This window comes from Mucor mucedo, assembly GCF_025094135.1.
Source record: "Mucor mucedo strain NRRL 3635 chromosome Unknown EV154scaffold_25, whole genome shotgun sequence".
NCBI lineage: Eukaryota > Fungi > Mucoromycota > Mucoromycetes > Mucorales > Mucoraceae > Mucor > Mucor mucedo.
Genome location: NW_026252309.1, coordinates 262,677 through 286,341, shown reverse-complemented (window position 1 = coordinate 286,341; position 23,665 = coordinate 262,677). Strand labels below are relative to the sequence as shown.

The 23,665-nt window shown below is 37.9% G+C and overlaps 10 protein-coding genes across 10 annotated transcripts; 6 read left to right on the top strand and 4 right to left on the bottom strand.

The window, feature by feature from the left end:
- Window positions 1–1,865: 1,865 nt before the first annotated feature.
- Window positions 1,866–5,767, bottom strand: EV154DRAFT_550000 (eukaryotic and archaeal DNA primase, large subunit-domain-containing protein; the record flags this gene model as incomplete). The annotated part of the gene is made up of 8 exons (XM_051604903.1): window positions 1,866–2,178; window positions 2,231–2,880; window positions 2,937–3,057; window positions 3,118–3,295; window positions 3,360–3,541; window positions 3,653–4,167; window positions 4,229–4,986; window positions 5,050–5,767. The coding sequence occupies 8 exons, from the start codon at window positions 5,765–5,767 to the stop codon at window positions 1,866–1,868; spliced, it is 3,435 nt and encodes a 1,144-aa protein (XP_051459855.1).
- Window positions 5,768–5,881: 114 nt separating this feature from the next.
- On the bottom strand, window positions 5,882–6,870 carry EV154DRAFT_152509 (ribosomal protein L23/L15e core domain-containing protein). Its single transcript, XM_051594112.1, has 3 exons — window positions 6,700–6,870; window positions 6,141–6,550; window positions 5,882–6,083 (listed from the first exon to the last, which is right to left on the bottom strand). The coding sequence occupies exons 1-3, from the start codon at window positions 6,713–6,715 to the stop codon at window positions 6,069–6,071; spliced, it is 441 nt and encodes a 146-aa protein (XP_051459854.1). The 5' UTR covers window positions 6,716–6,870; the 3' UTR covers window positions 5,882–6,068.
- Window positions 6,871–7,087: 217 nt separating this feature from the next.
- On the top strand, window positions 7,088–9,373 carry EV154DRAFT_502031 (WD40-repeat-containing domain protein). Its single transcript, XM_051600759.1, has 3 exons — window positions 7,088–7,328; window positions 7,390–7,441; window positions 7,502–9,373. The coding sequence occupies exon 3, from the start codon at window positions 7,542–7,544 to the stop codon at window positions 9,138–9,140; it is 1,599 nt and encodes a 532-aa protein (XP_051459853.1). The 5' UTR covers window positions 7,088–7,328; window positions 7,390–7,441; window positions 7,502–7,541; the 3' UTR covers window positions 9,141–9,373.
- Window positions 9,374–9,396: 23 nt separating this feature from the next.
- Window positions 9,397–10,697, top strand: EV154DRAFT_549997 (uncharacterized protein; the record flags this gene model as incomplete). The annotated part of the gene is made up of 2 exons (XM_051604902.1): window positions 9,397–9,910; window positions 10,106–10,697. Exons 1-2 carry the CDS (start codon window positions 9,501–9,503, stop codon window positions 10,695–10,697), a joined length of 1,002 nt encoding a protein of 333 aa, XP_051459852.1. The 5' UTR covers window positions 9,397–9,500.
- EV154DRAFT_549996 (uncharacterized protein) lies at window positions 10,696–11,720 on the bottom strand. Its single transcript, XM_051604901.1, has 2 exons — window positions 11,600–11,720; window positions 10,696–11,542 (listed from the first exon to the last, which is right to left on the bottom strand). Exons 1-2 carry the CDS (start codon window positions 11,656–11,658, stop codon window positions 10,729–10,731), a joined length of 873 nt encoding a protein of 290 aa, XP_051459851.1. The 5' UTR covers window positions 11,659–11,720; the 3' UTR covers window positions 10,696–10,728.
- A 643-nt stretch (window positions 11,721–12,363) lies between these two features.
- On the top strand, window positions 12,364–13,914 carry EV154DRAFT_537097 (major facilitator superfamily domain-containing protein; the record flags this gene model as incomplete). The annotated part of the gene is made up of 3 exons (XM_051604185.1): window positions 12,364–12,475; window positions 12,549–12,665; window positions 12,788–13,914. 3 exons carry the CDS (start codon window positions 12,364–12,366, stop codon window positions 13,912–13,914), a joined length of 1,356 nt encoding a protein of 451 aa, XP_051459850.1.
- A 138-nt stretch (window positions 13,915–14,052) lies between these two features.
- On the bottom strand, window positions 14,053–15,861 carry EV154DRAFT_479437 (uncharacterized protein; the record flags this gene model as incomplete). The annotated part of the gene is made up of 2 exons (XM_051598257.1): window positions 14,053–15,495; window positions 15,544–15,861. 2 exons carry the CDS (start codon window positions 15,859–15,861, stop codon window positions 14,053–14,055), a joined length of 1,761 nt encoding a protein of 586 aa, XP_051459849.1.
- Window positions 15,862–17,151: 1,290 nt separating this feature from the next.
- EV154DRAFT_583367 (general substrate transporter) lies at window positions 17,152–18,831 on the top strand (the record flags this gene model as incomplete). The annotated part of the gene is made up of 2 exons (XM_051606706.1): window positions 17,152–17,988; window positions 18,039–18,831. The coding sequence occupies 2 exons, from the start codon at window positions 17,152–17,154 to the stop codon at window positions 18,735–18,737; spliced, it is 1,536 nt and encodes a 511-aa protein (XP_051459848.1). The 3' UTR covers window positions 18,738–18,831.
- A 135-nt stretch (window positions 18,832–18,966) lies between these two features.
- On the top strand, window positions 18,967–19,650 carry EV154DRAFT_479435 (uncharacterized protein; the record flags this gene model as incomplete). The annotated part of the gene is made up of 3 exons (XM_051598256.1): window positions 18,967–19,065; window positions 19,215–19,250; window positions 19,465–19,650. 3 exons carry the CDS (start codon window positions 18,967–18,969, stop codon window positions 19,648–19,650), a joined length of 321 nt encoding a protein of 106 aa, XP_051459847.1.
- A 1,685-nt stretch (window positions 19,651–21,335) lies between these two features.
- Window positions 21,336–22,480, top strand: EV154DRAFT_561424 (uncharacterized protein; the record flags this gene model as incomplete). The annotated part of the gene is made up of 4 exons (XM_051605672.1): window positions 21,336–21,429; window positions 21,486–21,865; window positions 21,923–22,012; window positions 22,070–22,480. 4 exons carry the CDS (start codon window positions 21,336–21,338, stop codon window positions 22,478–22,480), a joined length of 975 nt encoding a protein of 324 aa, XP_051459846.1.
- Between the last annotated feature and the right edge of the window lie 1,185 nt (window positions 22,481–23,665).

Sequence of the window (23,665 nt, the reverse complement as noted above, 5' to 3'; positions counted from 1 at the left end):
ATTAAAACCCACAGTCACATGTCCCGTTTTCTCATTTTACTTACGTAATCTGAAGTTGTCTTTTTCTTACCCTGGCTATCATCCCCATAAACATTTTTTTTCTTTAAAAAATTACGTTTATCTATTAACATGGTATTGCTACATCTATTTATTTATGTATAAGTTGTTTTTATAGAGATTTAAAAATTTGGCTTTGCGATCAGCGATCAAAAAATCAAAAATATCGGAGATATCGATATTTTCGATTTTTTGAGCGATATCGCCAATATCGATCAAAAAAAACATTTTGATCGCTGATTTATTTTAGGGTGAATAGAAAGAAAAGCATATAATGAGCCCTTTTATATAACATTATTTTCATATCAAATATTACCCCATTGGCCAAATTTCTTATTGAAGTTCGATAACTGTGGTCGGATCCAGTGAATTTTATTAACCACCCATTATAAAGATGGTGTACTGAATATGTCCTTACATTCATGCCAAGTTAACAGCAACTGTCGAACTTTGAACTGCAGCCTTTGGATTCAGAAACTATTGGTCGATGTATTTAATAACAGCCTTTGGATCAAAAATATATTGGCTGCTGAGTGTCACTTTTAAATTCAATATCCAATCACTGAAGGATCCAAAGGTCTGAGTAACCCCCAGATATGTTATCCCAGCCAGCAAGAGGTTTTACGCAATGACAGATTCCCAACCAAGGATTACATATATCTATATAGTATATTTATAATATTATGTTAATATGCTACACTATATATGGTTACCTTAATATGAATAATACGAATTAAATTTGTCAAATGTTTTTTCTCTTACTGAAGAACTGTTTGATATATCTTCAATTTACTAATTTATTTAACGAAGGTAGTGTTTTCAGGTACGTATTTCTTGTTTTCTCCGAATTCATACAAAATGCTGAGGAGTTAGAGGTTGTAAGGTAAGTTACATGGCATCTCATCTATTTTATTGTGCGGAAGGGCTAGTTCTTCGCATAGTTTTAAGAGACACGGCATATAAATCATCTAACAAGAGAAAGAACAAGGGTAGAGGTATCAAACATTTACTGATGATGATTTAAAAATGGTGTTTAAATGTATTACAGTATTGAAGCAATAAGTGTAATTAAGAGGATTTGTCAAGCTCCTTAAATGTTTCTAATATATGCTATGATCGGTCGCGTTGGAACTATCGGGTTATACTTTCGGGTTCTCAACGTTTATTTTAATTAATTAGAGCTGACGGGTTAGCTACCAATTTAACGAGGGTGGAAAGGGTGGATAGGATGCATATAAGCAGTGATGTATTCAGCTTTAGTGCCCAGGTGTTGTCCTCCTCTCTATTTACATATAATGAATACTTTTTTTTGGATTCGGTTACCCTGCGTAGGCCTTTTTTTGAATAATGCTTCTCTTCTATAATTTTGAACTATTGCCCCCAGTAGGATGAAGAAGAGAGTTACAAATGTGCTTCTTTTTAGTAAATATTGGATAGTACAAACTACAATCTGATCTACATACATGTCCTTCTAGATGACCAGTTACCTTATCTTGAAATATTCTTAAGGATAATATGACAGTCCCCTGAGGATCCTGTTTATGAAGTATTGTAAGGAGAAAATCGCACTCTATTATTTTTAATGTTCTACATGGCTTTTCTCCTCAATGTTTGCCGATCGATTTAATTGCATTTGGGAGTGTACGAAAAAGAAAAATAAATACATGTTCATGCATTTGGGAGAGGACACAAAATACATGTATGGGGTTTATATGTTATCGAACAGTGCAAAAGGGGTAATTTTTCAAATCCCTTTCCTTGTCAAACAAAGCACACAATTATAAGTTTTTATTTTTGGATCTCACACTTTATATAGACTCGTCCATTTGTTCCGTCTTTTCTACCAGTTCCTCATCCAAACTTTTACTGGCTTCGTAATACTGATTGGGATGTTCGATAGGATCCCGCCTTGTCTTGTCCTGAGGATGTGTCACTTCAAAGTGCTTCGTACAGGCTAATTGGTAATGTCGGTCACGCGAAAGCTGTAAGATTTGGTCCACATGTGTACGACCAATATTATCCCGGAGTAATCTTGCTTCCAAGTTTGAAGGTGAGAAATGTCTAAATGGGCACCCATGATTCTCGGTGGCAGAAGGTGGGTTATCAATGATTTTGGAGCAACTAAACGGGGTGTCAGTAACATGATAGATACACACATTGACAGTTTCTTTACCTATACGGACTATAATTGGTACGCTTTCCTTCCAGACCATAATTGTATCGAACATTATATGCATAATCCTTTTGGAATTTATCAGGTGTAATATTCGAAAAGGCGTTTTTCCAATACATCAAAGCTTCATCCACAGATAAACCCATTCCCTTGATGAATAAACCATATTGCAATCTTCCACCATGTTTTAAATGATGATCGAGTTTTAAACTATCACACAAACTACGCATACATAAGGGAGCATAACGCTGCACCAGGCTGTCGACCTGAGAAGCTGTGACGGTGCCTGCTGCTGCTGAGGGATCGTTGTAACTGAGACCAACATACTGTTTCTCAACATTTTGCAAGATGGGGCGAAGACGATCATCTTCTTCCAGGCGAGGCAATATTTTGCTGATAGATTCTAAGCCGCGTTTCAGGTACGACTTGTATTCCAGCATGACGATATTCACCTGTTCAGACATGGGCACATAGGCTTTACCTTTTTTGATGTAGACACCACGACGACCTACCATTTGTGGTACCTTATCGAAATCCACTTCAAAAAATGTCTCTTTAGTGATATAATCGTGTATCCCAATCGACGACTTTTTTGGCCGCGAGCAAAGCTCTAGTTCTCGTCGCATCGATTCCTTTTCCTCGGTTGTTAACTATGATTGGATGTTTAGTTGTCATAAAGATGCAAGAAAAGCAAAAAGCTCTTTACCATTTTCCAATTCAGATTCAGGTCTTCTAAAAACTTTTTCTTTTCGGGAATTGGCTCTTGGTCAAATCGATACTTGAATAATTCACATTCTTGCTTGATAAACCATTCTTGCAATTCGTCGCTACACTAAAGTATTAGAAAAGACAGGTACAAGTTTAATTTCTTTTTTCCTCTTCTATACCTTCTGCAATAGGCCATGCGCAACACGTAATGACTAATATGATCTTTACGTCTTTCTTCGTACAATGAGTCTGATTTCGAAAGGTTGGACTTGAGGGGTAGAAAAGTATCGATCGCTTTCTTGGCTTCTTGTGCAATATCTCTGTTACGTAATGAAGCTGTATCGATGGCTCTTAAAACTTGGGTAATTTTAGCATGAATTTAAACTCTTTTGTTGTATGCTGTTCCCTTTTTTTTTTTTACCTTGGAGTCTGTCAAGGGCAAAGACTTCGAATTCTTCGATCGTGATTTCCATGGGAGGCGGTTTCAAATAAAAGTTGAGACGAAATGGATAATCTTTTTTTAAATTGTAGTCTTTGCCAGTGTCACTGTAGACACGACCTTTACTTGCTTCTGCTGCTGCTGCAAAACGGTTGACGACTTTACTCTTCTTTCTTTGCATTATGTTTTTGAATATATAAAAAAAAGGAACACGTTCAAAAAAAAAAAACGCGGGTTCCAAATAAAACACCAAAAAAAAGTGACTATGTTTTTACTATTTTTTATACAATTGTCTTTTTAATGCCTCGAATTCAGACTCTCGTTCAGCAAACGAAAGCTTCATATTAATCAAAAGAGACTCTGTTTCTTCCAACTGATCTGCCAACATGATATTTTGCTGTTTCAGCTTACGATTTTCAGCCAGCACTTGGTTCATTTGTTTATCATAGGCCAACGCCATGTTGCGCTGATACTGATCAAATTCCGCCTTGACCTGATTTAATTCGTGGCGCAAATGCTCTTTTTCATCTTCTGTACGAGCCATATCCATCTTGCTGCTAATAATTTGCTGTGTAATATCCTTGTTTTCTATCTGTAATACACTTAGCGAACTTTCGACGGATCGTATATGTTCTGATAGTTGACCGTTCACCCTTCGCAAGTTGTCTTCTTGTGACATACTTTTGGATTCACGGGCTTCTTCACCGGTATATTGTTGCGCAAGACGGGCCATAAACCTTGCAGGTAAATCGACTCTGTAAGTATCTTGTACAAAACCATCGCCATCCTCCTACAGCCAAGAAGAGTTGTTAGTATCTACCACACCACACTCGATTAAACATGATATTTACGGCAAACACGGTGAATATGCCGTTGCATAAGAACTCCACCAAGGATTCGAATCGCAGCTTTAAAATCTTTTCTTGGTTACGAATAATCAATGCTAGCGCAATTTGCACTAGAATCTGTGTGCCTTCCACTAACAACAGATCAATGACTCGGAACGAGAGCTCGATAGGACATCGGTAGGAGAACAAGGTGATGAACCATTGTGAGACGTACATGGAGGGAGTGACACCTTCATTTTCCATATGACGATGGATGACCGGTAGCTTTTGTTGAAAGACGTTATCAAATTGATACATATGTTGATGTAGTACTTCCATGCGTGGTGTGAAATGCCCACGAAGACCGTATTTACCCATCAATTTGATCAAGACACAAAACGCATCACCTTCGGACATGTGCAGTAACAAACAACCAATGATAAAAGCTAAGCCCTGACAGTAGCCCACTTCCTGATCAAAGATACTATAGGCTTTCGCCACATTGAATAAGGATTGTCTGCCTGACTCCTGCATAAAATAAGGGTGATTGGGAAAGGTACGAGTAAGATCACGCTGTATTTGCTTCTCGAAAGGGCTGGCAGAAGTTCTTAGTATTTTGTATTCGGTATCCATATCAAAGCTGTCGCGTGATTTGGAAATGATTTGCCACATTAAGCCACGAATGGGCGAAGGGATACCACCCGCAATTAAGTGTTGTCGCATATCATCCATTTGAGTCTCGATGACACGGCCAAAGTTCTGAATTACCAGCACCCAAAAGTCTGGTTTTTTTTGTATCTGTTTTTAGCTCATGAATAAACCTGTAATGATGATATTTATCTTACCCCAGTCAATACTATTGTACTCAAATCCACCTTTTTCCCGGTAGATTTGTAATTCAGCCAAGGCTTCATGTTTCAGTAACAGGTGCTTTTCCGAGTCATACTGATGGTCGTTATGAGAGAAGCGTCTGAACTTGGACACAAGTTTATCAAAGTTGCGATGATTACTTGCGGGAGAGCGAGGAGTACCTGTATGATTTGGTATCTCGGAGAACCTTTTACTCTGTCTTTGCTGAAACGACTGAGATGGGCGAGAGACCACTGTCACCGGAGATCCAATCGATGAGGTGACAGATGCAGGTCGAGTGGATTTAAAGGGATTAAAAATACTATGTCTGCTTTCGTTAGAAGAGCGACTGGTGGTGGTAACAGACCGCTGTCGCTCGGGTTTAGGGGAAGGTGGGGATTTTAATATGGGTACGTTTGTTGTCAAGGAAAAGTTCTGTTTATGGTGGTCGTCATGAGGAGTTGCCAGGTTAGTATCGATGGAGTCATCGTCACTGGTGGTCTTTTGCTTTTCGTCAAAGTCGGAATCATCATCTGAAGAAGATTCATCGTCAGTACGCACCTGAATCTTAAAGCCAAAATGGTCGAGGTATTCCGACCGGTTGGGATTCAAGAGGGCATCATCCACAACATCCAGGTCGTATTCATTCAGCTCAAAGTTGTCATCTGAGCTGTCGCTATCGCTGTTGTATGGCTGGTCATAGAGTGTGGTCATTGTGTTATTCTTATAAAGGAGAGAAAAGAAAAGTTTTAATTTTTAGCCTTCTCTCTTTATAAAAAGCGGTCATTAAAGTATGCACACAATAGGCTTTTTTTTTTTCTTAGTATGGCTTTTTTCTCTCTTTTCAGGTACATTTCTCGGGTCGATACACTATGCAACACAGCCGTAGGGTATGCACCACTTAACACTACATACATGTATGCAAACCCGTATAAACACGTTTATAAAAAATAAATAAGAGGTGATCTTTTTTTATTGTTTCCCAGTGATTTATTTTATTTAAAAAACGAGCAATTTAAATGAAACCAATCTATTAAGGAAAAAAGGGTTAGTACACATATATAAATTACGCATAAAATAGACATACCTTGTTGGCAACATCAAGGGCATCAACGTCAGCAGTTAAGCGGACGAAGGCCTTCTTGTAACCATCGGGTCTGATGAGAGTATTGACTTGAGCAGCCTCAACATCATAAAGTCTCTTGACAGCATCCTTGATTTGGTTCTTGTTGGCCTTGACATCAACGAGGAAAGTCAAGGTGTTGTGTTCCTCAATCTTCTTCATGGCAGTCTCGGTGTTAAGAGGTTGACGGATAACACGGTATTGATCCATACGGGGAGCATGGGCAATAGACTTACGAGCGTACTTGGGGGCACGGTTCAAAACCAAAGTCTTGGGGATATGGAAATGAGTGGAGGTACGAATCTTGCGAACGGCCTTACCGTGAACACCCTTGAGGGCGGCCTTCTTGGCGGCTTGAGCCTTAGCCTTGGGAGCTAAATTTCATTGTTTTTAGTATAATCTCCTCCATGCATCGGTCGCTCGTCTTTTTTTTTTTTTTTTTTGCTAGTTATCATCCCCTCCCCCTGCATCTCTCCCTCTATCTCTGTCGCATCCATCCATTCATTTTATTTTTTATACGAACCTGAGTTTGCAGGCATGTTTGACGTTAAAGAGGAGGAGGGACTAATCTTGGAAATCGCACTTGACTTCTTTGCACACTATGCCCACTACACATCCTGCACCCCCCACACATCCCCACACACTCAACATCTCGATAAACTACTCTCCCCCTCCCCACCCCCCAATAACACTTTATAGGTCCGGTCCGCACATCGCTCTTTAAAAAGCGTACGGGCTGCATATTTTAAAAGCCTTTGTGTTCCTTTTGACTTTGCTAACACTCAATCATGATCATAAGATTCAAACAATGAAAAGCTTAAATCAGGCATACAACAAGAAATATTAGGCATGGCGGAAAAATTTATCACTGTTAAGAAACAAAAGGTTCAAGGCATCTTGTGTCGGAGTTTATATGTCGATGACGTCGACTTTTATTTTATTTTTTCTCTAAGGAAAAAGGCAAGATATGTTAAAAAGAGAGAGAGAGAAAGGGAGAGAGAAATAATTTTTGCTGCGTATCTCTCTTTTTTTTTCTTGCCTATTTTCTTTCACTCGTTGGCTTTTTTTTTTTTTGCTCATTACAATATATAAATCAGTAATCATTGTGTATCATTGGATTTAGATTCTCATTTGAAAGCAGATAAATAAAAGGTATTATATTCTCATGGACTTTAAACCCAAGCTAGAACAAGAAACTAATTTAGAATCATAGCTCATTATTTCCGACATTCCAAAGCATAAAGGGCCAATAAAGAAAAGAAAAGGTACATATTAAGAAAGAAAAAAAATTAAATAAATTCATGTGCCTTAATATGTAAAAATAGTCTGTCACTTACATCCTCCGACAAAGCACAAATACACATTATGAGCGAGTATAAGAGAAAGTTACGGTCAGCTAAAGAAGACCCGACACCACAAGATCCATTCACTGAAGATAATACAAAAGATACCAATTTCTCAAAGCCAGCATGTCCAAAGACACCCCCACCCATTCAGTCTATCGAACCCTATTTTCCTCCCTCTCCGTTTGGTAGGAAACGACATCAATTCCACGGCGATAGATTTATACCAACCAGGGAGCGTAGCCTGGCTAGAGATTATCAAATGTCTGCCACAGCTGCTGCTAAAAGTGGAAAGGATAATGCGGCAGAACCTTCGGGTATGTCTTCTGGTGAGACAAGACGATTCAGCGCTTATTTTCGTGCTGAGATTTTAAATGATGAAACAGCCTTAGATGATTACAATGCAGAATCACCACGATCCTATCGACGGGTATTACAGTACTCTAAGCCTGTAGAAAATACACATAATTATACTGATTATACATCACCAATGGAAGCACCCATATTATCACCCTCATCACCACCGCCACCGCCCTCTTCATTATCATCCTCAGCAGATATCCTTTCACCCAATAGCTCTAAATTCCAGATTTTACCAATTGGAGAAGCAGGACGACGTATCTTGATGAAAGCAGACCGCAATAACCGACATATTAATACAACAGCCATCAAGATACTCGATGCACCTGAATTACAGGATGATTTTTACTTGAATTTAGTGGATTGGGGAGCCAATGATTGTTTAGCGGTAGGGTTAGGATCGTGCGTTTATTTATGGAATGCAAATACCAGTCGAGTTACAAAATTATTGGATTTAGTGACGGATAATGTGACGTCTGTGAGCTGGTCACCGGTTGGATCCCTTTTATCGGTAGGCACCAATTCAGGCAAGGCCTTACTGTACGATGCCGATCATTCCAGACGAATACGAACATGGTCGACCCATTCTTCACGTATCGGAGCCATGGCTTGGAAATCCAATATACTTACCACAGGTGGTCGTGATCACGCCATCTATCATCACGATGTACGTTCTTCTGACCCCCATTTCCGTAAACTGACGGGTCATACACAAGAAATATGTGGACTTAAGTGGAATAACGAAGGCACTATGTTGGCCAGTGGTGGAAACGATAATAATCTGTTTGTGTGGGATTCGCATGAAAATGCTCAGGCACATCGTTTCTCTCAACATGTGGCTGCTGTCAAAGCCATCAGTTGGAGTCCGCATAAACGTGGTGTGCTTGTCAGTGGAGGAGGAACTGCAGATAAGACTATCAAGTTCTGGAATACCATTACTGGCTCTTTAACAAGTTCGCACGATACTGGATCCCAAGTATGTAATATTGGTTGGAGTAAGAAATCAGACGATATTGTGAGCACTCATGGATATTCCTCCAACGCTGTGACTTCCAGTAATCAAGTGATTGTATGGAAAGCAGATCAAATGCAGAAAATCGCGACATTAACTGGACATACTTGTCGTGTATTGTACATGGCAATGAGCAATGATGGAAGTACCGTTGTCACGGGTGCTGGTGATGAAACCTTGAGGTTCTGGGATATATTTTCGTCCTTAGAACCTTCAAGATCAGAGGAGAGGAGACCTTGTATCCGATAAGAAGTATTATACCACTGTTATTGTGTAACTATTAATTTGTACATTCGAAAAAAAAACAATAGCAACAACCAAAACAATCAAAACAATCAGAAAAAAAAGACAGAAAAGAAAAAAGAAATAACCGAGCTCTTCTCAACAACAATAGCAAAAAAAAAAATGTGTATCAGTTGTATATATGTACTGAGCTAATAAAACAAGTAGTTACAATAACACTTTTTTTTACTTACTCAAAATAACTGGTTTTAAAAAAAATGCCCAAAAAAAGGCAAAACAAATGATCAGTTTATTTTCAAGAACAAAAAGAACAATGAGGGGAGGCTGAAAATAGTGTTTTCTCTTTTCCTTTTCAAGTGTTTTGTTATGTCCAAAAAACAAAAATCAGTGGATCCTTATGCGGGTCAATATCCTCCGCCACCACCTTTGCCCAAACATGAGGCACCTGCTGAACCTTTTTACATTATTGATCCAACCACCACTAATAGACACTCTTTCCATGAAGAAAGCATAGCCGGCTCAAGTCATTCTGCACGTCCTAACAGACAATCCTTCCATGAAGGCTCACTCCACAATAAATCCGCAGGGGGTTCGAGTCATTCCCTACAGCAGGAGCACCCTAAGGGCCACTTTTATGAGGCAAGCCTACATAGTGGCCCAGCAACAGCAGCAGTAACAGATGATACCGGCTATTACGATCCCGATGCGGTGGATTTGCGAGAATATCTCTATGCTGAAAGGCAACAAAAGTTACGTGTACAACAGCAAGAAAGAGAGTCACACGAACACAAACGACTACAACAACAACAGCAACAGGAATACCAACAACAACAAGATTACCAAAAGCAGCAAGAATATCAAAAACAGCAAGAATATCAAAAGCAGCAAGAGTATCAACAGCAGCAAGAATATCAAAAGCAGCAGGAGTATCAAAAACAGCAGGAGTATCAAAAACAGCAGGAATTTCTAAGGCAACAGGAGTATCAACAGAAAATGGAGTATCAAAAGCAGCTGGACTACCACAAACCAATCATGGATGCAGAGGATCCTTATCGTCATCATCACGCACGGCCCGATTCAATGTTCTATAATAATAACCAAGCGTATCAGAACGAAGAACTCATGTATCCTTCGCCCATGATGGTGCAACCCATATTTAACCATCAGCAAAATAGTGCCTTGTTTTCTCCTCCGCCTCACTTTATACCAAATTTTCCACCAATACAAACACAGACTAGTAATCCATCCATGCTGAGACCACCGCTGCCAGCACAGCATCGTCGTTCAGGATGCTGTTGTTTAGGTATTTCATTTTGTGCCTGTATTTGGACCATCATTTTAGCCTTGTTTTTTTTGGCAGGCATAGGTTTGATTGTAGCTACGAAGATAATTGGGGATAAGTGTACGGATACAGCAGGGATTTGTGGACAGTTACTGCATGATGGGTTTCTATACGGAGGAATTGCAATTGCTGGTACGTCTGCACTTATCATTGCTTGGAGGGTACTACGGTGGTATGGTCATACAAGAGGAGAACAAACACAATTTACAAATACACATTAATAAATAATATTTATTTTATCTTTATACACATCTAATCTTTTTTGTTTGCAGCCTTAGCAAGCTTCTTTGCTTCCTTCTTAGCTTTCTTTTCAGCTTTGGCAGCCTTCTTTTCAGCCTTAGCAGCTTTTTTGGCAGCCTTTTCTAATCTTCTAGCAGCCTTTTCGGCCTTTTTGATCTTTTTGTCTTCCTTCTTTTGCTTTTTGCTGGATTTCTCATCACTGCCAGTATGTTTTCTCTTTTTGGTATCTACATCGTCTTCATCTACAGGTCTCACATAGTCTTGCATGACTCTTTTAAATTTGCCGGTTTGATCTACTAAACCACGCCCGCCCTTACGAGCGGTACGACCTTCACAAGCCGCAAATAACTCGGCATCAGTGATCTTTACTGAATAATCCTTCAGCTCGTCATCCTCTTCCTCGATTGTTGAATCTGTGGTGGCACTTTTAACAAATGAGCCATAAAGAGAGGCTGTGGCGACTCTTTGAGCCATATCGACATGGATATCTTTGACACTGTCCATCATATTGCGTGCATCAGCCATGGATCCCATACTGACAGTTGTTTCCTTGACAATCTCTTGCTTGACGACTTTACCGGAAGGCCTTTGAGTAGAGATAATGCCGGTGGTGGATCGACGGGTTTCTGGTTTGGCGTTAGTGGCCAATTTAATTTCACCTTCTTCTTTAGCCACAACTACGGCAGAAGCACTCTTGTTGTATAAGTGATCCCACCACGCAAATTCCCAATTACCACCATTGACTCCCACACCTTTCTTGTCATTCTTGATGGACACATTGATATGTTTGACATTACCCTCCTTGTTTTTTCCAAGACCTTCACCGCTACAATGAAACTTTAAGTCGATATTCTTCACGTATACAAGTGCTTATTTAACTTACTTTTCCCAGCCAAACTTTTCTAATTGGGTTTGTGCAAATGAGCCCTTCCACTTGTCCATGTTGATTACAATTAAAAAAAAAAATTAAGGAAAAGCCGAACACAAAAAAAATCATTGGTAATAAAAGGAAGGAGGGGAGTGGTGGCTTGTCTTTGTGACGCTTTTACTCCCATTTGTTCTGCATTCTGCATGATTGCAATGGAGGGTCGGGAGCCAAATGCACATGAAATCAAAACACTGTCCTGGCCATTTTTTTCCCTTTTCAGCTTGTCATGAAACGATAGTCCTGTCTCTATTTTTTGTCTAAAATAATTCAAACGTGCGAATGAAATCCTGCATTCCTAAAGTGCGGATCTCCGCGAAAAGCGATGGCGATTTATTTATAACTTGCATATGACACTTGAAAACAGATATATAAACATTGGAGATAGTGCCTGTATACGATACATGTATTACACTGCTATTCGCTGAAAGGTCAAACATTGTCCTACATATCTTGTACTCGGATAAAACCAATCCGATTTCATCTTTCTATGACTGACCAAGCAAAACCCGTGGGATTATTGTATATTGACGGGATTCCAAATGCGCGGCGACATGGAGATAAAAAGAGGGACGGAAAAAAATCACATCTTTATAAGATAGTTTCTTTCTTTTGCTAATTTATCAAGCAAGAACTCTACCCCGTAGGTGACTCATTTCAATTCTGAATATCTTCTTTTTTATTTTTACATAAAAAAGTTGGAAATAAATTAAAAAAAGAATATGACAAACGAACTTGCTATTACTTTAGATAATTCGAATGAAAAGACATTCTCTGACCCAGAAGTCCTTTCTATCTCAAGCAATGGTCAATCCATTTCGGATACCGTAAAGGGTAATCACATAAAAGCATTCTATTGATGCCATAGAAACAGTAAGCTAATTTGAAGAAATTGAAATTCCATTAGGCGAATTATCTGAAGACAACCTTCCACCTGTCGAAGACGAAGAAGACGGTGGTTTTGGTTGGTTTGTAGTACTCGGTGCTTTTCTTGTGCAGGTCACTAGCTTTGGTACCTCGACAAGTTGGTAAGTTGCATACATCAGATTCAATCATATTTTATTAATTTTTTTTTCTAAAGGGGTAAGGATGATCTAGTGAGGTAAACATCACACATCAAATGATACTAAATATATTTTTTCAAAGGCGTCATGCAAGATTATTATGAACAGAACGTCTTTGTCAATGTCCCTAATGCCGCAGTTAATCTGAGTTTTGTCGGTACACTTGCTTTAGTTTGTTTAAACGCAGTCAGTCCTATTGTTCAGATCTGTGTTTCCACTTTTGGGGCCAAACCTGTTTTAATTACAGGTACGATTTTCGTTGGTCTTGGTCTCGAAATGGCCGGTTTTAGCACCCAAATCTGGCACTTGTACTTGACTCAAGGTATCATCTATGGTATTGGTGCATCCTGTATTTACGTTGCTATCATGGGTGTTGCTCCTCAATGGTTCTCAAGACGCCGTGGACTTGCACTCGGTCTGATTGCCAGTGGATCTGGTATCGGAGGTCTTGTCATACCCTTCATTATGACATCCATCAATGCTTCGCTCGGCCCCGGTTGGACTTATCGTATACTTGGCTTTGTCTGTCTCTTTTGTGATATTCTTGCATGCATTTTTGTGCGGGAAAAAAACCCTGCTGCGGTTCGACACAGAAAGAAACTGTCTCAAATTATCAATTTCTCCATTTTAAAGGATGTCAATTTTGTTCTGTTCTCGGTCGCTTCGGATATTGGTTTATTTGGGTATTTTATCCCATACTTTTTTTTACCTTCTTATGCTACCCATCTTGGTTTAACGGCGTCGCAAGGATCCGCGTTGGTAGCTGTCAGTTCAGCATGTAACTTTGTAGGCCGTATCATCACTGGTTTTTTAGCAGACCGTATTGGCAAGATCAATACCAACCTGCTGTTTACATTTATTACCTCGCTTAGTTGTCTCTTGATCTGGACTTTTGCCTTTAATTATGGAAGTTTAATGGGATTCTCTGTCGTCTTTGGTCTAACGAGTGGCTCGTTCTTTGCTTTGATTTCTCCTATCACTGCCTCTCTCTTGGGAATGGAAAGCTTTCCTTCGGGATTATCCCTCTTATTGTTTTCCAACGTTTTGTCTGTGTTTGGACCAAATATGGCTAGTGCTATTGAAGCTGGTGTTAGTTCTGCCCCATATTTTAGTTACAAGATGTTTGCTGGTGTTGCTTACTTACTTGCTGCTATCTTTCTTACCATCCTCAAACTGAGATTAGATCGTAATTTTTTTGCAAAGGTTTAGACAGTAATTTTTTATAAAACTCATTCTGTAAAACACTTGGCTGTATGGCTAAGTTGTACGACTATTGAATAATATCATAATATCAGCGGAATATTTCGATGTGATTTATTTATACAGTTTTTATTTTTGATCGTATGCTTATTTAATAGAGAGTGATATTATAGAAGCTACATTACAAACAAAAGATTTCTTGCTTCTAAGAGAATTTTTCTTATTGAATACAAATTGCTTAACTGACTTTAATTTGATATAAAGTACCTCGGTTTCACGACACCCCATGGGATCTTTAACAGTACCTGGATGTTCCACCATATTCAAAAACATCTCTTGCGGAATTTCAATCATGGCCTTTGATGTCCCTACATCTAAAAAGAACTTTTGAAAATGCTCGTCTACTGAGCAGACCGAGAGTAAAGTATACGTTGGGCAATGGTCTGAATGATTATAGGTGTATTCAAATGTGTCTACGGTTGTTTCTAACATAGTGATGGCATCAAGATGGGGTTTTGGGCTATCATATGGAAAATAACAATCCTCAAAATGAATACTTTTTAAATACGGAAAAGCATTAGACATGGCCAGAAAATAATCATGATGACAAAGGGTGTCATGAAAAACGAGATGTTCAACGGATTGCTTTAGCACAGGTACAGACAAAGAATTTATGAGTACTCCGCGATAGATAGTCAACTGACGCAAGTTTTTGTAATTAGAAAGGATGGTATTTAGAGGGGTTTCTGTATTCGAAAGTTGGTGCTGCATTTCAAGCTTCACTTTATCGACATTTTGACTGGTTTGATTCCAGAGACCAGATGTATCGTCATCTATCATCTCTTTGAACATAACAGTAATCACTATGTTCCTTTTGTTGATTTTGATATGAATCCTATTTGACAATCTCGTATTTTCAGAAAACACAACTTTGAGCGATGAATCAACTTTCCCTTGTCCAGATATATTATCGTAATACTCAAAAAACTCTTTGAGCGCCCATCCAAGGTTCTCTATTTTAAGCAGCAGTTCTACAGACGGTATCTGATGAATATATCTAATAAAGAACTTGAATGCAATTACACTATCAATATTTTCAGTTAAGGGCCAATCGATCATTGTTTTAATGCCGGGCGTAGGTAATATTGTTAATTTTTTGATTGTCCGGAATTCAGCCTTTAGTTGCATAAGGTCTTTGTCATGAAATGGTGTATACCCAATCAATTCCAATTCTTGTATACGATTGAATAAATTGGCATTAGACTCCCTTTTTGTTTTGGAAATATCTACATTACAGTCGGAAAAATCAATGCGAAGACTTCTAATTGTAGGCAAAGCCTTGAATATGAAATCACATTTTTGAACATCGTCATACATGTTTTTATCAATCGTTAAACACCTTAATGCCGTAAATGTCTTCAACATATCATCTACTACATACATCATATCAGCTCGAAGAGAAAGCTTCTCGAGTGTATCCTTAAAATATAAGGCACAGCGATAGTATTTGTAGTATATGCTTGAATTGACCGGAGGTTCCAGGTGCTTCAACTTTGTCCATACATGATTTTCTTCGAGTAAATGTAAAAGCTTAACCCAAAAATAATCATCAATGGATTTTAAATAAAACTCTCTTACATTGGGGCATTTCAACATTATCACCTTGAGTGGACTTATAGATCTGTTCATTTCTTCATGTCTATCAAGTTCTGCAATGCTCAATGTATCCACGACAAGCCCAGGCTGGAAAGACGAGTAAAGTATATTGTTGAATATTCTTTCATTTGAATCCACTTTTTTCATTTCAAGATGTCTGTATTTACTTTCTTGAAACACATAGTACCATTGGCGATTTACGCGACCCCAATGTTGTTCGCTTTTGGGGTGATACTTGAGAGAAGTGTCATTTAATATCGAAAAAAGCAGTTCGTTCGGCACCCAATCCCAGCAACCCATTTTTTTTTTTTTTTTTTTTTGTATTGAAGAAAGTAAAAAAAATAGCTTAAACAAAAGAAGATGCATTCATATAAGAGTGTCATCATTGTTAAACAGGTTTACGCTAGAATAATTCCTGTCATTGTTATTTCTCATTGTTGTGTTTAAATTATTAATTTTTTCTTCTAATTTGTTACTTTGTTATTTTGTTATTTAGTTATTTAGATTGAAGGGAAGAATTTTTTAATTTTAACAAGGGGATGATGTGCTTCCTTGGCCTGATTCAAATGCTGGCTTTATAATAAAGCGAGACTTCAATCTGGACCCTAAATTATCAGTGTTTTGCACGACGAAATAGAATAAAAGATAACTTGCTACCGTCAGAACTCGCGTGCCATTTTATTTTAACATTGATAACCAAATATATAGTCTAAGGAGAACGTGTAACGACTTAGAAGGGCATGATATAGTAACAGCGTGGCATTTTGAGTCAAACATATTATAGGTTTCTTTTCTTTTATAAAAAGTATGTCAGAAGGATCACCAAGAGTGCGGAAGTGCTTATAAATATAATTCCAGTCTATTCAATCGTATTATTTTTATATTATTATAATTTTTACCTGCCACACGGTAAATAGTCTATAACGATTGTGAAGGAACGGTCTGTTTAATGTGTAATTCATGGACATTAATTTTCTGGCAACTCATATATAATCTACGATCAGTTCGATGCCTCGTCAACCTTAGAAGTACAGTCTCTTTTTGTTGTTTCAGTCTGACAAGAATCAAATATTTTTAGCATCCTATGACAACAATGAATTTAAAGAATCTGTAAGGTACGCTTAAAAAGAAGAAAAAGGATGGTTACCGAAAATACGAGCACTTTTGCGTAAATTTTTATTTTTTGCCTAAATTTTAAAGTACGACAGCTGCCTCTACCGCCACTCCTTGCCGTACTGCTACTCGTAGAGTCTGAAATTGTTTCTTTATCGACACGCTCTAGTATGATTCAGAGTGACCTCTTGGTTTAATTGGGTTTTACCAATCTGTTTTTATTACCCGGGGGCGCACAAAAACATGAAATTTGCTCATTTTTTCTCTTCTTGTGTCCGATGAAGATGAACTTAAATTTGGTTAAATGCGGGACAATTTCTTCCCCGCATTTTTATGTTTTTATGTCGCACATTTTCAATATTTGGTTAATGGTGTAGGATTTTTTCAAGGAACTGAAAGGTATAAATACTCTTTATCTGAATGGTAATTGACGTTCTTTACTTTTTTTTATATATTTTTTGTTATATTTATAATTTGATGATCCAACTAAAAGGCAAATCTCTCTTTAGGGCTTCTACCACGTTAGCTGCCGTTGGATTTTTACTCTTTGGTTATGACCAAGGTGTTATGTCTGGTATTCTCCCTAACCAGCATTTTCTTCAGTTGATGGGCTATCCTTCTTCTGTCATGGTTGGCTTTACCGTTGCTATTTATGAACTCGGCTGTATGGTGGGTGCTTTAATCACAGGCCGCTTAAGTGACATGGTTGGTCGCAAAAACACCATCCGCATTGGTTGTATTATTCTCATTGTCGGTGCTGTTCTCCAAACGGCCACTCAAAATCTTGTCATGACCATTATTGCTCGTGTGATTGCTGGTGTTGGAAACGGTATGAATACGGCAACAATCCCAATCTATCAATCCGAAATCTCCCCGCCCAAGAGTCGTGGTGCTCATATTTGCTTTGAATGTGCTATTCTTGTTGTTGGTATTGGAATTGCTTACTGGTTAGAATATGGGCTTCATTTTGTGGGCGGTGAATTTGCTTGGAGATTCTCTTTAGCCTTCCAATTGATTTTTGCACTTATCTTGGTTTTTGGTACATTTATCTTACCTGAAACTCCTCGTTGGCTCGTAGCACATGGAAGAGATGAAGACGCGAAAGTGGTTTTAGCTAGACTTTGGACTGATGGTGATACCAATCATCCACGTTGCGTGTCTGAATATGAAGAGATTAAGGAAGCAGTTGACTTTGAGCGTCGCGAAGACATTTCGTCATATAAAGACTTATTTACAAAAGGCAAATACAATAATCGTAAAAGAGTTTTGCTTGGTATGCTGAGTCAAATTATTCAACAACTTGGTGGTATTAATGTGAGTTCTTACATCAATTTTCATACATTAGTACTTACTTATATGTTTAGGTTACAACATATTATCTTACGGATGTTATGTCACAAGCTGGTATGGAACCTAACATGGCCATGCTAATGGCTGGTGTTGATTCTATTATTTATTTGTTTGGTGCTATGATTCCTGTATTTATGGTAGAAAGAGTTGGCAGAAGAAAAATTATGCTTTGGGGTCTCGTTTTGCAAGTTGTTACACTGGCATGTGTAGGTGGCTGCCAAAAAGCTAATACCGATGGCATCAAGGCTGCTGGAAGTGCCGCTGTGGCATTTACCATGCTCTATAACTTCTTCTTTGGTGCAAGTTGGTTAAGTATGTCTTGGCTCTACCCCGCTGAAATTTTCTCTACTGGTCTTCGTGCAAAGGGTAACTCATTATCCACAGCTGCTAACTGGCTTGGTAATTTTGTGGTTGCAATGATTGCTCCCGTTCTTTTCCAGTATCTCACTTTCTGGACCTATATTTTGTTTGCTGGTTTCAACGTTCTCTTTATTCCCATGGTTTACTTTTGGTTCCCTGAGACCAAGGGTCTTTCTTTGGAGCAAATCGAAATGCTGTTTGCTGTTGAAGCTATTCAAGATGATGCAAGATCCATTGGTTCTGAACGTGAGCATCATAATTCTGATAACGAAAAGAAAAACGATGTGGAACACATCGGCCAAACCTTTGTAACTCATAAAGAAGAAGTTGCTAGACCAAATGAGAAGATTTAAACGCTCTGAAGTAATTTTCTTCTCGTCCACATTTCTAAATTTTTTGCATATACTTAACCATCTCCCCTTCCCTTTCTTTTTTATTTAATTCCTGTACACTATACTATATACATCTTCCCAATAAAGTTTTTCTCTCTTTCTTTATCGTCTAAAAATGATATTGGCCCATGGATTCAGGTCGCACAATTATTACGTCAGACAATGCGGGGAACTTTATATCTATTTTCCCATGAGATCTTTCCGTTGTCCTGCGCCCAATCGGCACCTTTTCATACCTGGTATAATTATACCTAAAGATTCAGTCGTCTTTACCCCAGTAGCAAAAAGGGTAAAACGTCAAATCGTATATCTATCAAGTTAGTCTTGCTTTGCCTTGTTAAATTAAAATTCACTTATTTTGAACCATATTTCGTTTTATCGCCTTTATTTAATTTTCAAACCGGCTTGGTTCTTATTTCTATTTTTTTTTTTTTTTAGTTTCCTTTGCGTTGTTTAAGCTATAAAGCTATATGGGTAACTTAACCATTGACAAGGGAAAAGTGTTTTTTTCCCACGGCGGGAGACGGGACTTTTAATCAACGTAACCAGCTTATATTCGTCAGCAAAAAAAAAGACGTGATATGCTTTATACAGCTACTACTTTTTATGTAATACTTACGGTATAATACTTGATACAAGGGTCCGTAATACAAAAACTTTAATTTTACACTTGTAAATAAATATATAGGCACTGTCACTGCAAGCATTACCTGAATGTAATGATCGTCGGTTTTTCATGTACATGTATCTAATATACATTATCAGCACTTGCATATATGTGGGATACACACTGGCATTTATGACGAGTATCCGCATCAAATTGGTGGTTTTAAAGCGTTGTTTGAAGCAAACCAGGGTTGTGGTTAAAGTTTAGAGGGATTTTTTTAGTCATAGTTTGACTCAAATATTACTCTAGCGAATTGCAAATCTAGATATATGAAACTACATAAGTAGGTGATTTAAGTTAATAAAACCTCCCCATATGTGCTGAGCATATTCCGTAAAAAGTGGTCTTAGAACTTAGGTAACCAATAAGCTCTATAAGCTTTCCGTTTAATAATCTAAAGATTCTCAGAGTTAATAGAATGGGAATCAATAGTTGAAGTTATACAGAAATTTGGGTTTGAGTGACGCTATATCTAGGTGGGATATCACTTTATTTCTTGATTAGCCTGTAGCCTGAACAGGCAACACGGTAACAAAAAAACCAACGACTTTTTACCGCTACCCCATACATTGGCATTAGATTACCACATGCTTACGACAGGCAACATTTTGTGTATTTCTTTATAATAATTTCAAATAAAAAAGCATTGTGCGGTGTAAGTGCGTGAATTTAGGTATTTAATTTTGCTTTTATGTAAGATTGCCACCTTTTATTTTATTTCTTTACGTTGTGATACAAACAGCAACTCGTTTTACCTACTAGGGAAAACTGCTGCGCTTATTCGGCCTAAATTGGTTGGTACGGGCCCTGGGAATGTGGAATTTCTGACATGGCTGTTTAAATAATTCTATATATTAAATCTACTGTGACATTGTTGCATCTTCTATCGTAATATAAGCTTTACTTTTCTAATACAAAGCTTAATTGCTTAATATGATCAAAGGTGTGTCTGCGTTATTCTCCAAACGCCGCAAAGGAACAAATAGTCAATTGATCGAGTACAACAGACAATGATAAAAATACTACACAGTAATCGTCATGCACAGTCTCTCTTGCCGTTGCTCATGATATGTAGCGACATATAGTTTCAGAAATTTGTTTTATATTGTACAAAATTCTGTTGGGTCTTGCAGCTTTAAAAGTGAAATGATACCCGCTAAAATCATATTCTTGCTCATTATACCCATCTCCGAGATTGTCTTTTAGAAGCAAGGGAGGATCGATGTTAAATCGATAATCAACTTTTCTCTATCCTAAGCTCTACTGTATTGTATGCCTAGTGCACATGTGTTATCGATGATGCTTTCAATGTTTCGTTAAGTGACAGTAACAAGAGCAAGGACAGCGAGGTTTTACTATTGATAAGGCTATTCTTGCAGCCCGTTATATAATAGATACCGCGATGGTAAGACAAACAAGACTAAACTTATTAGTTTTTGTTTGGTAACGAAGATATTAAGCCACACAAATACAATTCAAAGAGAGTTGTTATTTACCGCTAATCCTCCTTGTCTTCATCTATATCAAATAATTGACAATGGTCTTTATACTTCCAGCTGCTGAGGATAGTAATATGACGAATAGTATGTTTATTATTGTATCTTCGTTGTCACATATAAAGGAAAACAGAAACAAGTTGATAAACAAGTTGCATCTGCACGAAAAAGTTGAATTTAAAGTTCAAGGGGGTGAACTTATGATCCTTTTTTTTTAAAGGAGTAATCTTGTCAATAATATGAAAGTCATTTTTTTCTTCTTGCTTTCCCCCCTCTCTTATGTTTCTTTTCTTCACGAGTTTTCTGATGACTGACTTAATCGTGACAAGTCTTTTGATATTGGTGTTAGGATATCTTGGCTATGTCCGATATTACAGATATAAGCATTTGAATAAAATGATAAAAAAGTATCCTGATCCGGACGCGGTCTTACAAAACCACGATATTGCTATGGAAATATATAGCGACATCTTTCGCAAAGAATTTCCGCGTAAGTTAAATAATCGTATCGTAGTCAATATAAAATATGCTAAATGCTTTCAATAGTATTTGCAAGATCTTCACTAGAATTTGCATTGTTCAAGCCATTTGCCACACCTTCTGTCAGTAAATTACTCGTGTCAACAAGAGAATTTATGGATCGGTGCCCGCGTCGAGCGGAAGATACGGAGCTTATATTATCAGAAATTATTGACGCGTACCCGCGCATTCAAAATGAAATACGCTGCAATCCCAATATTTCCGAGAAAGATATTAATAAGCAGTATCAACGGCGTGAAGCCTCTATTAATCGCCTAAACGAACTTCATGGAAAATATCCCATCTCCAATGAGGATTACCTCTACACTCTAACTTTGTTTGTCAATGAACCTATCCGTTGGCTCAATAACTGGGAATGGCGGAAGTTAGATATACGAGAAATTAATGTTAGTAGAATGAAAATGTGAAACAAACAAGAAGCGCACTAACTGGGTTTTTTTAAGGCCATTTTCAAGGTATGGCATGAAATTGGAACTAAAATGCATATCAAAAATATACCAGACACACTAGATGAGTGGACTGAAATACAAAAAGTAAGTGTCTCAAAATTACTCATACTTTCATGTAGCTCACCGTAGCGTAAAAAACAGGCTTATGAGCATAGCTCAGTGAAATACCATCCTGCTAATTGGACATGCGCTGATCCAACTATCAAACACTTGGGAACAAAGCTACCCCGATTTATGCTTCCGGTCCTGTATAAAATGCTACCTTGTTTACTTGAAGATAGTGAGTGCAGAGCATTTGGTATTGATACTGCGTCAAAAATAATTAGGTCTGTTTTCAATGGCATGATATTTTTACGTGTCTTATTTGTGAGACATTTATGTCTTCCTAGAGATGTCTATGATCTAAGAACACCATTCTATCCTAACAAGGAAGGAAAATATGTTCCACATTATCATGTTTATAATGGTCCGATTTACGCAGATGGATATCGTGTGGAGGAACTGGGTCCTGAAAAATTCATGCCAAAGTGTCCTGTATTTCACTCTACATAAACAAATAAAAAATCCTGTTTGGGATCCTGGAACTAAAAATGGATTTGCAGACATCTTGGTTTTGGCTTATTTATCACTTGCAGTCGTTACAGCGCCTGAGGGCGGCTTTTTTGTAAAAAATGCGGTTTTTGTCACAAAAAAATAAAATAAGCTTGAGGACAATGCTTAAATACCGAGCCAGAAGGTCTGCCTTGACTTATGTGATTAAATTCTTAGAGGAGAATAAAGATAACGTTTATTGATTAGTAATTGAAGTTATTTTATTGTTTTACAATTACCAATCCGAAGAAACTACAATATGACACACATGTTGACTCTATCCAGGTGGCTTTTGATGACGGTAAGATAACACTTGTTCAAAGTAAGAAGACAAAGATTTGGCATTCATATTTCTAGAATTGATTGATTACAGTCAAGAGGAATAACAACAACTTATAATATCCAAAATGCGGAAAAGGGCTAAAAACGTTTAGGACATTGAATAGTCACTTTGGAACACACCGCGAATCGACAAACAATGCCCAAGAAAGACAAAGGCTTTCTGAACCAGAAGATACCAACGAGGAATTTCTCTCAATCAGCTTGCAAGATCACCTTGTACATGACATTGAAATAATTGATTTACAAGCGAACAGTTCACCTTTATTGTCTTCCACCTTACAATTCGAAAAAGATGCTGCACTACTTATAGCCATGAATGTCTTCTCTCTCTCTCAAAAAGAGAGCAAAAGATTTGCTTTAAGCTTGCCGACTAGGCAGATTTGGATCCAATTATCATATAGGCAGAAAATAGGAAGACGCATCACATGTTTGCCTTTTCAAAAACTATTGAATGTGTACTTATAGATCAACCTACTAGAACGACAGAGAAGCCCAAAATTGACTTGAGCGAGCCTTTTTGTTTCGTCACCGCCGTATATTTTAATCAGCCATTGTGTTTGGGCCTTTACTTAAAATAGAAATGTTTACGAAAACCCCAGCAAGTAGTTTATACCTGCTTCACTATCATTACACGCTTCTACTGAAACACCTATTTTATGGAAAACAAAATTGATCATCCTATGAAGTTTAAACGATATGGCATGTCAATCGACGTAAAGACTTATGTAGAGCATCACGTGATCCAAAAAATACATTTGTGGTAACACTGTGGTACGAAAAAAATAACAGCAGTGCAATATTTAC

Bases quoted from the DNA above. Each gene is read 5' to 3' on its own strand.
- EV154DRAFT_549996 (XM_051604901.1), bottom strand. From the start codon at position 11,658: ATGGACAAGTGGAAGGGCTCATTTGCACAAACCCAATTAGAAAAGTTT. The intron at 11,543-11,599 runs GTAAGTTAAATA...GTTTCATTGTAG, and splicing joins GAAAAGTTTGGCTGGGAAAA to CGGTGAAGGTCTTGGAAAAA.
- EV154DRAFT_502031 (XM_051600759.1), top strand. From the start codon at position 7,542: ATGAGCGAGTATAAGAGAAAGTTACGGTCAGCTAAAGAAGACCCGACA.